This window comes from Coffea eugenioides, chromosome 2, assembly GCF_003713205.1.
Source record: "Coffea eugenioides isolate CCC68of chromosome 2, Ceug_1.0, whole genome shotgun sequence".
Classification (NCBI taxonomy): domain Eukaryota; kingdom Viridiplantae; phylum Streptophyta; class Magnoliopsida; order Gentianales; family Rubiaceae; genus Coffea; species Coffea eugenioides.
The window spans coordinates 35,479,209-35,494,493 of record NC_040036.1 but is presented as its reverse complement, the minus strand read 5'-3'; the positions used below and the strand labels follow the sequence as shown (position 1 = coordinate 35,494,493).

Below are 15,285 nucleotides of genomic sequence, written 5' to 3'. Positions count from 1 at the left end.
CTAGGGTTGGTCTTTAGAAAGTTAAAAATGGTGAACCTAAGTGACCTTATCATTTTAATGCATCAAACTCAGGGATGCGATCTTGACATGTACAACAAAGTAAGTTCTAGAACAATCAAATCATGTGTGATATCACTCAATGAAAGAAAATAGAACAGTTATCAATGCAATGCTCATTGGCTCGACAACTCACAAAATGGTTACTAATCGCCAAATCTTGCATAATTCATCATTCAATTTCATTATCAAGAAGACAAGACATTTAACCACATAATATCACAGCTCATGCTTGTAGAGTAATTGAAATTATCATCATAGCATCAAATTCTAGACATTTTCAACTGTAGTCAAACGAACTCATCATATATCTATTTTTTCCTTTTTTTTTTTGTTTTGTTTTGTTTTTTTTTCAATGTAAAGAGCTAGAACTACTCCCCCCCCCCCGCCACACCAGAAATCTACATTGTCCTCAATGGAGAAAAGAAAAATAAAAACCAAAAAGAAAGGAATTAGAGCTTCCCTGAAGGCCGAAAGAATGCAACGAAAGCACCATGGGCAAGGAAGGCTGCTAGATTTTGCGTCTGAATGGAAGAGTGGACCTGCAAGGCTCTTTTTTTTTTTCTTTCTCGTAATAGTTGGAAGGCGTGGGCACGCTTTGGAACCCATAGTTTTCTATTCATCAAACTCTAATTCCAGTAAAACGTCACAGAACACATCCAGGACGTACAATAAAGATTTTCTATCAATGGGAACCCAAAACAACCTGATCTTGAACATGAAAATATGAAATAAAAACACAAAAAAATAACTAAAAATTGAAACTCTTGGGTTGCCTCCCAAGTAGCGCCTTTCTTTAACGTCTTTGGTTAGACAATACCACGTGCTCAATCTGGATGTAACTCGAATTTCTTTGCAACTCTTGACATCTTGTGCGAATCAAAATTGCAATTGATTACAACCTTCAACGCATCTCTACCATTTAATTCAAACTTTTGCTGCATGAAAGGGTCAATTACATCTATAACAAAAATAGAATGTGCCTCACTGGAACATTTAATGGCATCACAAGTATTGAATTTTATTATGTCACCATCAAATTCCATTGTCAAGGTTCCTGAATAAACATCAATTTTTGTTTTGGATGTCATTAAAAATAGCCTGCCCAACAAAACTAGGGGTGAAACAGAAAGATCATCATCCATATCTAGCACATAGAAATCTGCAAGAAAAACTAATTTATCAACTTGAACTGGAATATCCTCCAATATCCTATCAGGATATGCATTAGACATATCAGCAAGTTGCATAATGGCACTCGTTTCTTTTAATGATCCAAAATTCAGAGAATTATAAATGGAACGAGGCATAATATTTATTGCAGCTCCTAAATCTATCAATGCGTTTTCGACCTTAACATTCTCTATTTTGCAAGGAACAGTAAACATACCTGGATCCTTATGTTTAAAAGGCAATTTCTGTTGTAGGACTGCTGAAACATTTTCTCCCATATAAATCTTTTCAAAACCCTTCAACTCAACTTTGCGAAAAATGTCAAAAACTTTTTGCTCTTGCTCCTCTTTCCTAGATTTTGCATATCGACTGGAAAATGGAGGAGGAGGTGTCACCACTACTGGGGGTTCATCTCTGGGCTCTTTCCTTGGAAGGGATTGAGTTGGAGATTTCATTGTTTCTTCCTCAACTTGCTCTTCAAGATCATGCTTAGATACTGCATTTTGATACTCTTGCAATTCTTTGCCACTTCTCAAAGTAATTGCACTCACATTCTCCATTGGATTGGGAATCACTTGAGTTGGTAGTTTTCTTTTACTATTCTCAAAGTTGCTCAATGAAGACGCCAGTTGTGACATTTGCGCCTCCAAGGTCCTAATGCTTGCGCGTGTTTCTTGTTGAAATCTCTGTTGGTCCTGTTGAAATCTCTGCGAGTCCTGTTGAAATCTCTGTTGGTCCTGCCGCATTTGACAAGTGCTGTCAGCTAGTGATTTAACCATGTCTTTCAGGGACATACCTGAATCAGATGTGGATGGTTGCTGTACTAGTTGTCTTTGCTGGAATGGTTGTTTGAATCCCGAAGGTTTCTGAGCATAGCTAAAGTTGGGGTGGTTCCGCCACCCTGGATTGTATGTGGGTGCATAGGGGTCGTTTCTCCATTGGGGTGGTCCAGGCAAACCTCCCATAGCATTTGCTTGCTCGTGGGGGTCTTCTTGAAGGGTCGGGCATATATCGGTCATGTGTTCAGGAGCAGCACTTATCTCACATGCTTTAGCTGCCTGTACTTGTCCTTTAGCCATTTGACGAACCAAGGCAGTTAGCTCAGTTAATCTATTCACAAGGTCAGAATGATTTACCTTATTGACCCTTCTAGTCACTCCCTCAGATTTGACTCCAAACTGTTGCGAGTTCTCAGTCATGTTCGAGATAAGCCGTTTGGCTTCATCTGTTGTCTTATTCACTAGAGCTCCTCCACTAGCTGCATCGACCATGCTCCTATCCATGGGTAGGAGTCCCTCGTAGAAATATTGGATCAACAGTTGGTCATGAATTTGATGGTGTGGGCAACTGGCACACAGTTGTTTGAACCGCTCCCAGTATTCATAGAGGATCTCCCCATTTGCTTGCCTAACTCTATATATCTCCTTCCTGATGTTGGCGGCCCTGGAGGTTGGGAAGAATTTCTCAAGGATTTGCCGTTTTAATACTTCCCACGTAGTGATGGACCCCGATGGCAAGTAGAACAGCCAGTCCTTAGCTTTATCTGCTAAGGAAAATGGAAATGCATTAATTTGACTTGCTCCTCAATGACTTCCTGAGGTCTCATGGTTGAACACACTACATGAAATTCTTTCAAGTGCTTGTGTGGGTCCTCACCTGCAATACCACGAAAAGTAGATAATAAGTGAATCAGCCCAGATTTTAGTTCAAAAGCCTCCTCAGTGTCAGTGTATGTGATGCACAGAGGCTGTTGGTTAACATTTGGGGTTGCAAGCTCCCTCAAGGTTCTTTGGGCTGCCATTGTCTCGTTGGGTCCAGGCAAATTTGCTTCCAAGTCAACTGATGAATCACCAAAGTGAAAATTTTGCTCAACTCCATAGGGTAAGGCTGCTGAAGTTTGTTGTTTTAGCAACTTAGTCTCCTTCGTTAGCCTCCTTGCTGTTTTCACAATCTCTGGGTCAAACTCGAGTCTTCCTGTAAGGGAAGATCGAGGCATAAAACAAGGCTAAGTTAGCCTATGTAAAAAAGCGCTTCAAGCACCAGTTCCCCGGTAACGACGCCAAAATTTGGTGGCTGTCAAACTACCAAAGATAAAATTTATAATGATACCTACTCCCAAAACTGAATGAGTATAGTAGTGAGTAGGGTCGTCTCCACAGGGAACTGGTAGATTTATCACACACAGATAATTGGGGGGTTTTTGGAAGAGAGATAAACGAACAAATTAAAGGCGTAGGGTCACTAAATAAACAATCGCAAGAAAGGCAATAACTAAGGAATGTAATAAACAATTAATCGACACAACCTAGTCAAGGAGATAATCTCAACATCGGTTCACACAATTGATCATAGATACCTAAATTAATTCACACGTTCATAAATAAATTGGTTCTAGCAATTTAGCAACCACCAAACTCCCAATCTCTCCTTAATTTTACAGTAGTCCAGAGACGCTCTTAAACTACCCTCTTGTAAAATAGTTAATCCCAGAGACGCTAGAAAGATTTAATCTATTTACAGCTTTAGGAATTAAAGAGACCCAATTCTAGTTAACAAACACACATGCGGGTTCATTTAAACTAGATTAATTATTCTCACGACCCAGATTAGACTGCTTGTGAGGCAATGAAATTGTGCCGTTCGCCACTAATTTAAAACAATCAAGTGATACGCACCCTTGTCCTAATTGGCAGTATACTATTCAGACAATTGAACAACTGGCCACATTGATCCAATAAATCCCAACAATAATAAACTATTAAATCAGAGAATAATTAAATACTTACAAATGCCGAATTTAGAATAATCAAAGAGATTTCACAATTGTTTGTGCACCGGCCCTTGATTATTACTCAACTAGATAAAAGAACTAGCCTTGCCGCATAATCACAAAGCAATTAAAGGCTTTCATGGAGTTTAGCCGATTGAAGAAAAGTAAGAGCGGCACAACTGCTAGTCTCGAACTCACGTATAAGAAGGGAAAAAAGATAAAAGATGAAAGATGGTAGACTCTAGTCTATTGCTGTCCTATTTAAAGTGTTGTCGCTGCCGCACCTTTTGTTTTTCCAATTAGAGTTTGTTTTTCAAAAGGATTCCCTCCTTATTTCCTTCATTAAATTGTTGCCAAAAGTCTTCTCATCAAAGGTTCCTTAATCCCACGCAGGTTTAGATTGTGTCTCCAAAGAAAGGCAGTAGCTCTAGAAATAGGACCCACGGTCCGTCTTTTTCACGCAACTCTACGGTTTCTGACGTGGGCACGCTCTGGAGGGACTGGTCTTCTGGAAATTCACTTCTTTTTGTCACTTTTGACCTCAGTTGCCTGCAGGTAACACAAATACCAAATACGAGCATAAACCCATTACTCTGCACAATAATTAACCAAAATTAGGACTAAACAACAATGTAATAACACTCAATTATCGCCCTATCAGTCCCTAGAGTTTCAGTCAAAATACATTTTACCCTTGTAGTTTTGTAATTTCAACCAATTTCATTAATAAAGTTTCATACAAATACATTTTATCCTCATAGTTTCATAAATTTGAACAATTGAGGACAATTGAATTATTGTTAATCAATTTGAACTGAATATCATCATATGACTAGTATGCCCGGTTAATAATTGTATTGTTATTATTGAATTTAGTCATTGATTAAATTACAGAAAATAATAATGACTGTGTACGAATAAGAGATTATTTTAAAATTTTGTGATATGATATATGTGAGACAAAAAATAAATTAGATGATAGATAGAGAATTTGAAAAACATGTATATGCTGCAACAAATAAAAATTTTGCAAATAAATGATAGTCTAAACAATTCTTTCTTTCATGTTAATATTTTTCTCCAATTGGTTGCAATGAGATTGTTTGAAAATTTTTTCCAATTGGCAATAATGGGGTTGTTTCTTCCCCATGACTTCGCTATTTCTTGATCTTTTTAATTCAATTTGTGAATAAGATGAAAGTAATGGTGGCTGAAATTTTCTTAGTTTTTTTAATAAGAAAGTGAATTAAAAAATTATTTTTGAGATTTTTGTTGATCCAATATTTTTTGTATTTTACTAATGGGCATGCTATGGTCAAGTGATGATATTTCCATTCAAATTATTTAATAATTTATCAATTGTCTTTGATTAATCAAATTTATGAAACTATATGGATGAAATGTGTTTGCGTGAAAGTTTGGGACAAAATTGGTCAAAATCATTAAATGATGAGATTGAAATGTGTTTTGACTGAAAATTTAGAGATGAAATTGTCCAACATTCCAAACAATGGGGATGAAAAGTGAATTTTTCCCTTTGGATGCATAGAAATTGATAGCCTGATTCCAGGTTGCAATCACGGGTTTCATCTTTTGCGTGCGAATATTGCTGTTGCATGCAGCTCCTGGCTCATTGATTATCTACCCTATTTTTGGCTTCAATTCAATGTGCATTTACTGTAGCATTCTATTAGTTATTCTTTTTGCATTTAGATATTTGGAATTTTTGATTGATTAATATTAGGTTCTGAGAGTAGAAATTGATAGATAAAAATTTTATTGTTCTGTCTTGTGTTTTTGGTTGGTTTCTAATTTCTATTATGCATAATCCACCACAGTGTAAGACGGGCAAAAAGAAAGATGGAGAAAACTGTCATCTCCTTCTCCTGTACTTGAATCATGAAAAAATTGGGATTGGAAATCGCGCAAGACGATTCCAACAATCAGCTAGTAGAATTTTCTTTTATATAAAAAAAAGCGGTACTGGCAAATTAATTGCGTGGTCATGAAAACTTAAAAGTCCTATCTGCAAATTAATTGTTATGATTTTGTGAGTTAATCCGGTCGGGAATAGATAAAGCTGATTTGGGAGGATAGCTGAGGTGAAATGTCATTGCTGTCCTTGCCAATTGTAGTTGATCTGAACAAATTTCCATCTAATTTAACAAAAGATTAATTGGAGATCCTGACCGAATGTGTGATCTTTACAAGGACGAATTTCAATCTAACTGAACCGAAGCACTTCAGTAGTTTGATGGATGCAAAAAAGATCAATAGTTTCAATGAGAATTTGAAATAGTTTAGTTGACTATTTTTTTAAAGAAAGAAGGATAATATAAATTTTTGAAATAATAGAAAAAAAAATAAATAGTTTAGTGGACTATAATATACTTCATCCATAGATCTTCTTAGAATTTTTTTTTTAATGTGTAAAGGTTTATGTGGTTATGACCAACCAAAAGTTATTATTTGCGTTTATCCCAAAAGAATAAAATCCTAATAGATTCTCATATGCATAAGATTGTAAATAGGGATGGCAACGGGGCGGGGGACGGGGGACCTACAAACTCCCCCCGCCCCCGCCCCATCCCCTGTCCCTCGCTCCCCCCGCCCTGTCCCCCCGCCCCGCCTTGCTTCCCCCGCGGGGACTAATAAAAATTTGTTATATAATTTTATTATGGTTAAATTTTAGCAAATAATCAAGTACTAAAATATCAACACATCATCAAATTATTATTTATTGTAATTTTACAATTGAAACTTATAAAAACAATCAAATAAAAATTATTTGAATACAATCCAACATGATGAAATAAATATAACTAAAGTAGTCAAGTTTTCACTTTTGGCACAAATACAATCATTAATTCATTATTGTACTTGTGTTTTTTTTAAGAAAAAAATGTTATTGTATTAAGTGTAATTAGGGATTTAGTATAAATGTATTAGTAAGTTTAGTATAATTAATTAATAATTTGTATTAGTACACATATATAATTATTAGTATAATTAATAATATCAATTATATTATATATACTAATAGACATTATATAATACATATAACTAATAATATCATTATCATAAGTTTGTAACTAATTAAATTATATATTATATATATAATTATATACATATATATTTTATATATTTATTTTTTTAAAGCGGGTGGCGGGGCAGGGGATGGGGCAGGGGTACACTCTCCCGCCCCCCGCCCCGTTTCTCCCGCCCCATCTCCCGCCCCATTAGCCTCCGCGGGTCACCCGCCCCCATTGCCATCCCTAATTGTAAACAAAGCACGAATTGAGCACCTAGTTAACGACCAGATAGAACTTTTTTACTCATATTGCACTTCTTGAGATAACCACATATTAGATTTCTAGCTTGGTATGATAATTTGTAAGGGAGAAACACAACGAGAGAGCACATCAAAAAGGCTAATATATAAGTCAGGAACCCAACTTTAACCCAAAAACATAAACTATTAGATCTCAAATCCTTACTTACATATTAACCGCTCTTTCTTTATCTCTCAAACCAATGTGAGACATAGTTTTTTACTCATGAACCTAATAAATCTCCCTTTTCATGAGTAACCCCTCATATTAAACCCAAGTTTACAAACTTTATTTCGAACCTACTTTAATACTTAACGCAAACCCATCTTATCACTTAAGGTTGCTTCTTCTTCCAATCATGGACCCACTCTTTTTCAACATCCAAACTATATTTTAAACCCCTGTCAACTTGACTCCTTGGTCTAACCCCAACTGAACCCTCTGCCAAACTCATGGCACACCTGATCCAACACTAACCAAATTCCTTAACACTTTGACACTTTGATCCACCACTAAGAACAGAATTTTCACCGGTCTAACTCCAAGAAGAATCTATTTGCCCATGAGTAACCCAGTCTCGCAACTTGAAACTCTAATACCACTTGTTGGGATGCAAGCGCAGAACACACGACTATTGAGATATCAAGTACATAACAATTTAATAATAAACAAGTTACAAGCATGAAAGATAAACGACACACAATATTTAATGTGGTTCGACTCCATTATTGATCCTACGTCCACTGAGAGAAATCCATTTTTTATTATGAAAGGAAAACTCTATATAAGAATACAACTTAAACCCAAGTTTAACTTTCGTATACCATCTTTCATCTCCCAAAAACCTTCTTTCACCTTTATGTATAAGGCTACATGTCGTCCTTGTGTGTTCCTTATGTGTCAGTTTATAGTATGGCAACCCATCTATTTACAGAGAATATTATTTGACCAAAAATCAAATAATAATAGGAAACCAATACTAATTTCTAAATTTGTACATAATAGGAAATAACTTCTAAATTCTAAACAAAGTAGGAAATTCCTTGACTACTAATTCAAATAACTAAAATTAATTAGGAAACTAGTTACTTTCACACAAATTAAGAAACTTGCCTAAAAGAAATTAAACCAATTTTCTAACAAATCTCCATTTTGGCGAATATTTCTTTTAGCAACCATTTGCCTTCAACTACTAAATTATATGGTATCAAACTACATATCCAATTAATACAATCCTGACATCAAATTGATTTAATTGGTAAATGATTGGTAAATGAACATGTATAGTTACCCCGAGTCCAACGTCCAGTTGACTTGCGAGAAGGTGTCTCAATTCACCATCTCGTTTCGCAGGATTTCTTCTCACCATCACTTGCAATTTGAGATCCCCTTTTGTGAGCTCTATTTCTAACCATTAAAGCAACCAAGTGGTAAAATCATCATACTTTTCCCATCCTCAGGACTGTCTCGCCATGTATGGTTTCCAAAACTCCACCTACAACGTAAAACTCATTGCCATCAGAGTTTTCTAGCATTTAAAAATTAGATTATTTTGTTTATTTAGGACATATGTCATACCACCTAAAGAACATAATTGGAATCTAAATATCACCAGGATGAAGTATCAACCAGTAGAATTATGAGAAAGTCTCCAACGATTCACATCCAAAATCAACATTGAATTTCATTTTTTCCTTGACCCTTGAATCACCTGTTTAGATTCACCGTTAAGTATCTCCATATTTTTTGACTTTCTATCCATCACTTTCAATGCTTCTTATCAAGCTCTTGAAACAAGAATATCACCTATTAAATTGTTCAATTAGTAATAGACACCAACCCATTTGATCTCAGTAGATAACCAGCTTGCAACTTGAAACTCTGGTACCACTTGTTAGAGAGAAACACAACTATAGAGCTCATCAAAGAGCCCAATATATAAGTGAGGAATCTAATTCTGACCTAAACACTTAAACTATTAGGTCATGGGCCTTTACTTATATATTAACCGCTCTTTTTTCGTCTCTCGAACCAATGTGGGACATAGTCTTTTACTCATGAACCTAATATAATTGATGATAATTTCTTTCTAATTCCTTGGAAGAAGAAGCAAAGCTATTTTACTAAATGAGTTTGGAAGGGTTTTTTCATAGAACTAAATGACTATTTGTTTTGCCTCATTTAATCTAAAACTTTTCCAATAATGCCTTTTTTTTTTCCTCGTAGCGGAAATGGAATTTAAGAAGTTGGGAGGGAATTGGAATCCAAAACCTCTAAATTTTGGGATCTCGACTTTAACTACTAGATTAAAGCTAGATAATACCTATATTTTCGCTCATTATGTGAGTATGTCAAAATCCTTGAATTGCAAGAGATTCTACAAAAAGGTTATTATGATATTTAGCATCATATGTTTGAGAAATGAAATAAAAAGAAACATTAAAAACAGAACTACTCAAGAACCATTATTTTCCCCTCCCCGTCTCCCACATCGGTTAGTTTAGTGAGTGTGAGTCAGTACTTAAGCTCTGTGGTAGACCATATAAAGTTACCGGCTTTTGGTGGTTTACCGTGGGTTAAGTTTAGGTTCTGGTTGATATTTGGTAAAAAAAATAGAAAATTGTAGCAGTGGAGTGGTAAAAACTTGATTGCCTCTTTGAGTGTCCCTGTTCCCCTCCCCGTCTCCCACATCGGTTAGTTTAGTGAGTGTGAGTCAGTACTTAAGCTCTGTGGTAGACCATCTAAAGTTACCGGCTTTTGGTGGTTTACCGTGGGTTAAGTTTAGGTTCTGGTTGATATTTGGTAAAAAAAAGAACCATTATTGTGTGACTAGAATAAATCTTGATTAAGAAATGAACGCAAATGAAACAATGAAATATTTTGCCTTTGACAAGAGATTGTGTGTTAATTTAACCGGGGGCAGCCACATTTGTCCAAATTTATCACCTTAACAATCTGCACCCCAATTATCAAGTGCTAACATATTCTTCTGAGTTCTGATGGCTAGTGATCTAGAGAGAAATCAAGTATTACCCAGAAATTGAAGTACATAATAATGATTTAAAAATAACTCTTACTATTAAAATCCAATTATAAAAAACCAAATGCTTGTTTGTATGCAATCATGTAGTTTACGTGGTGCGTTATTGCTTCTATAAACTAGTCATTCGATGTTCACCCTTCATTTTTTCAGTCTGCTATTTGCATGTATATAGGCTTTCAGATTTCCTTTGGTGAGTCTATGCTTGTAATCATCATTTTTTTTATTGAAAATACTTACGAAATTACTCATAGGTAGATAATTCTGTTGAGTTCCTGCCAATTATTAGATAATGCCAAATTTTTTCTTGAGCAGTAGAAACGAATAAGTAGATCCTGCACTGTATAATATACTATTCATAAGAAGTCTTCTGGAAGGAGTCTTCTTGAATGAATAAAAAAGACTTGCTCATATAACTTGGATTCTTCGTTTAACATAATTTAATGTCCTCGTGAAGGTGATTATTCCGAACTTTAACCAATTCAGGGCTCTGAAAAACTTTGCTAGGTTTAGGTTCATACTACTCATACGTTAAGGACTTCAATGTTTAACGGTTCCCAGAATTCTTCCCGTATTGGTACTTAACCTCCTAATTTCCTCATAAATAGGAGCAACTTGCATTCTTCAGACCCTCGGAATTTCTCCCTTGAGAAAGCAAAAATGGAGATCAAAACAACCCCTTTTAATCTCCTATCAGCTCTCTTATTTACATTGTTTCTGGTCCAGACATTTGGGAAAACACATATAGAAGCAGACTTCCATCATCTCAAGGCGAGATTGAACCCACAATCCAACGTTGAAATAAGCAGTCACTTCCCAGCATGTGATTCCCCTCCTAAGCCTTCAAATCAAGAAGGGCTGAAGGAGAAAGATAGGATTGATCGTCTGCCTGGACAACCACCTGTTGGATTCAAACAGTATGGTGGATATATCACCGTAAATGAGACTGCTGGCCGTGCCTTTTTCTATTATTTTGTTGAAGCACAGGGTCGCAGGAAGCCTGAGGATGTGCCTCTTGTCCTTTGGCTCAATGGAGGTAGATTGCTAATTTCTCAACTTTTATTTTCTTGTTGTATATAATTTTGTTCTTTTTTGTGTATAAGCTGCATATATATTTTATGGAAGGTAATAAAAGGATTGCAAGATTTTGTTTCCTTTGTCTGTTAATTGTTTATGTGTTATTTCCTCGTGGAGATCAAAGTTTGTGTGTGTTGCAGAGATTTGTGTACAATTTGTGTGGAGATCTATACACAATTCAGTGTAGAAAATCTTTAACGGTGATCGAATCAATTATGTATTCGATTTAGATTAACGATTTATTCAATGCTTATATTCTTAGATTGTGATGACAAAATATTTGTATGCATAGATGCATAAGATACATATTTTCTCCTTTAATTAATATCACTCGAGAAAAAGGCAATTGAAAAAGCTAGAATATCCAAACAAGTGAACAACATGTATGTACAGCCCTTGTTATATTGTTTTAAGCTTGTTAAACTCAATATCACATTTTCCTTCTTTTTCTTCTTCTCATTTTTTTTTCTTATCTTTCAAATAGGTCCGGGTTGTTCTTCTCTTGCTTACGGAGCCTTTCAAGAACTTGGACCATTCAGAGTTGGCAGTGATGGAAAGACACTGTTCAAGAACAGATTTGCTTGGAATTATGGTAGGTTAGTTTATATTTTCCTAATTTTTCCACAAGATTCAATAGTTATGCATTTAATATTAACTGTTTGTAATTTTTGTGTACCTGCAGTTGCCAATGTTTTGTTCGTGGAATCCCCCGCAGGAGTAGGATTTTCATACTCCAACACAACAGAGGATTTTGTTAAGGGAGGTGATAAAAAAACTGCAGCAGACAATTATATTTTCTTGCTAAATTGGCTTGAGAGGTTCCCCGAATACAAAAATAGAGACTTTTACATTACTGGAGAGAGTTATGCTGGCCATTATGTACCTCAATTAGCATATAACATTGTTTACCACAACAAGAAGGCCAACAGGACCATCATTAACCTCAAAGGAATCTTGGTACGTCTCTACAGTATAATAAACTCCCCAACTTTGTCTGCTTTGTCTGCCTTGTCAATCATCATTTGCTTAGTATCATTTTCTTTTTTTTCCTCGTCTTAAATGACAAAAATTGACTTTAGCATAATTTTGGCAATAGGATTTCTATTTTTTTTAGGAAAAAATTGAATCCGTGTTTTTTAGTAAGCAAAAAGAAAACTAGAATACTTTGTCCTCATAGAGTTTTTCTTTTGGGGTATCAACTTATTTATGGAGACATATATACCACGTCTAAATAAAGAAGTTTTTAGTGAGAGTTATAATTATGTTTGGTTAGCAAGATTTGCTAAAAAAAAAAATTCAAATTTTGTTCTCCTTACATCATAAACACATTTCTAACGACCTTTTTATCTCATATACATCACATCATAAAAAATATTACAATAATTATTTCAAATAACATCCTCTCCATGCACGTGATTTTCACATTTAAATCAATTTAGCATGTGATTTTCACATTTTTAGTGAGAGTTTTCTAGATGATGTTGTTGATCTTGAAATCTAATGCAGATTGGAAATGCAGTCATCAATGACCCAACAGATTCCATTGGGATGTATGACTTTTTTGCAACACATGCTCTTTTTTTTTCTCTCATTTTCTCTCATTTGCAACACATGCTCTTATTTCCCCTGAAACTTTACAAAAAATCAACAAACTGTGCGATTTGTCACATCCCGATGCCAGTATTACTGTTGAATGTAACCAAACCCTTGCCGTGGCAGACAATGCAGTTGACCAAATTGACATATACAACATCTATTACCCTAGGTGTTTCCACAGCGGTCTGACCAGTTTCCCGAAAAGATTTAATGTAAGTTTTCTTGATTTCTTTTTTCTTTTCCACCAAACATTTACAAAAATTTTAGAATTCGGGCCGCTGATGTTTGGTTAGAAGGTGTAAGGCGTGCTATTAAATCCTTTAATAGCTGAAAAAGAAAACCATATCTTTTTTGTGTTTGGAGAAACGATAGCTATAGTGAAGTTGAAAAATGAAAATTCAATGCCTAAAAAAGAAAAAAGACAACTGAAAAATCAAATTCTTAAGCTAGAAAAATCTGATAATTTTGTTAGATTTTTTTCTTGAAATTAAATTTGTCTCTTAATTGACTCTATTAATCCTCAACATGCAGATATTGAAGTTCGATAAATGCAGTGATTATTATGGCTATGCGTACTGTAACCACCCCAATGTTCAAGAGGCGTTGCATGCTAATGTCACGAAAATACCATATGATTGGCAGCCATGCAGGTTAATTAGAAGCTCTCCTCCCTCCCTCTCCTTTTCTTTATTTCCATCTTTAATTTTCAATTTTTTTGCATCTTTAATTTTTGAATCTGTTTAACCATCTTTCCATGCTAAGCTGGATTCAATTATTAAAAAATATTTGCAGTGATGTTCTTAATGATTGGGTAGACTGGCAATCAACCGTGCTTCCTTACCTTAAAGAGTTCATGGCAAATGGAATACAAGTGTGGATATTTAGGTAATCCTATCATCCACTTTCTTATTATTGCATTATGGTCATCTATGTAAAGGATTCATATTTTCTTCTCGTATAGTATTTTAAATCTTGGGAAACATAAAATTGCATAGGTTTCCCCACCAAAACGTGAACAACTTTACAAGACCATCCATGCCCAACCAAAAATCCTCTGCAAATTCTTTGATCCTTGAATGTAATATCTTTTAAAATTAGACCGTCCGTTAATATTTGATAATTTATAAGAGAGCTCATTTTGTATATTCTTGAAATTAAAAATGTCAAAGAATAATCTGTTTGATCAATTGTGTGAAAACAGTGGCGATGTGGATGGAAGGGTCCCCGTGACTGCATCACAATATGCGATAGAAGCGTTAAAAGTTTCAGTTGTAACTCCTTGGCAGCCATGGTTTCGGGATTGGCAGGTCAGTAATCAATGCATGAATTTTTTGAGCTCCCTAATATTATAGTTTTAGATTTTTATTTTGGGCTTGTTTTCAAATGTTTCTAATTTGAGGAATCAGAAGTTAAAAGCATATTACTTTTCTTCTTTTTTTTTTCTCAAAAATTGTTTAACACTAGATTTTAAAAATCAATTGAGAAGTGAGAATAGAAGAAAACTCATTTTTTTTAATACTCATAGCTAAACTCAAGTATTCAGAACCATTTGGAAGTTATTGTTCATAGAGTCCATCCACAAAAGCACAGCATGCCTATACGATACATACAAATATGACAAGTGGACCTTCTTTTAGTTTGTTCCTAGAGTCCATCTATAAAAACATAGCATGCCTATACGATAGACAGAATAAGTAGTATAGGATTTTTCTTATTCTTAATAATCTTATCTAAGATCTTAATAAACTACTAAAAAGATAATACATGTGCTCATAAAATATTTTCATTTTCTTATGCTATAATCAGGTCGGTGGATATGTTCAAATTTATCAAGACAACTTGACATTTGTGACGGTGAGAGGTGCTGGTCATCAAGTACCAAGTTATAGACCTGATAGAGCCCTTTCACTTATTTCTCATTTTATTTCAGGGATACCATTTGCCAACCATTAAGTATGCAATAAATAGGGCTAGATGACCTTTCTCACTTGATCATTTTTCTAGTTGTTTCCCAACAATTAAGTAGACAAATAGGATATTAGGTGATCTTTCACATTTCATCATTATTCTAGTTGCTTCCCAATTATAAGTAGATGAGTAGGATAGTTCATCAGCTTATTACTTCCATCAATACTCTAGTAACAACGTAATACTTGCAGAAATTTAATTTGGCAATGTTATTTGTTTAGATTTATGGTTTTTGCGCTACATCTATAAACTGTTTTTCGAGCATATTGAGT

General features: G+C 34.9%; 2 protein-coding genes and 1 non-coding gene across 3 annotated transcripts; 2 read left to right on the top strand and 1 right to left on the bottom strand.

Annotated features, from left to right (window-relative positions):
* Positions 1-884: 884 nt before the first annotated feature.
* LOC113759592 lies at positions 885-3,031 on the bottom strand. The gene is made up of 2 exons (XM_027302170.1): positions 2,887-3,031; positions 885-2,773 (listed from the first exon to the last, which is right to left on the bottom strand). Exons 1-2 carry the CDS (start codon positions 3,029-3,031, stop codon positions 885-887), a joined length of 2,034 nt encoding a protein of 677 aa, XP_027157971.1.
* LOC113764261 lies at positions 2,560-2,666 on the top strand. Its single transcript, XR_003467541.1, has one exon. It is a non-coding gene; the product is annotated as a small nucleolar RNA R71 (small nucleolar RNA).
* An 8,001-nt stretch (positions 3,032-11,032) lies between the features above and the next one.
* On the top strand, positions 11,033-14,998 carry LOC113759591 (serine carboxypeptidase-like 40). The gene is made up of 9 exons (XM_027302169.1): positions 11,033-11,408; positions 11,934-12,041; positions 12,132-12,406; positions 12,956-13,019; positions 13,061-13,257; positions 13,577-13,695; positions 13,838-13,930; positions 14,247-14,352; positions 14,852-14,998. The coding sequence occupies exons 1-9, from the start codon at positions 11,033-11,035 to the stop codon at positions 14,996-14,998; spliced, it is 1,485 nt and encodes a 494-aa protein (XP_027157970.1).
* Positions 14,999-15,285: the final 287 nt, after the last annotated feature.

Coding starts and splice junctions, on each gene's coding strand:
- LOC113759592 (XM_027302170.1), bottom strand. CDS start 3,031: ATGGCAGCCCAAAGAACCTTGAGGGAGCTTGCAACCCCAAATGTTAAC. Junction 2,774..2,886: donor TACTTTTCGTGGTATTGCAG/GTGAGGACCCAC, acceptor TTTCCTTAGCAG/ATAAAGCTAAGGACTGGCTG.
- LOC113759591 (XM_027302169.1), top strand. CDS start 11,033: ATGGAGATCAAAACAACCCCTTTTAATCTCCTATCAGCTCTCTTATTT. Junction 13,020..13,060: donor GTATGACTTTTTTGCAACAC/ATGCTCTTTTTT, acceptor CATTTGCAACAC/ATGCTCTTATTTCCCCTGAA. Junction 13,258..13,576: donor GTTTCCCGAAAAGATTTAAT/GTAAGTTTTCTT, acceptor CTCAACATGCAG/ATATTGAAGTTCGATAAATG.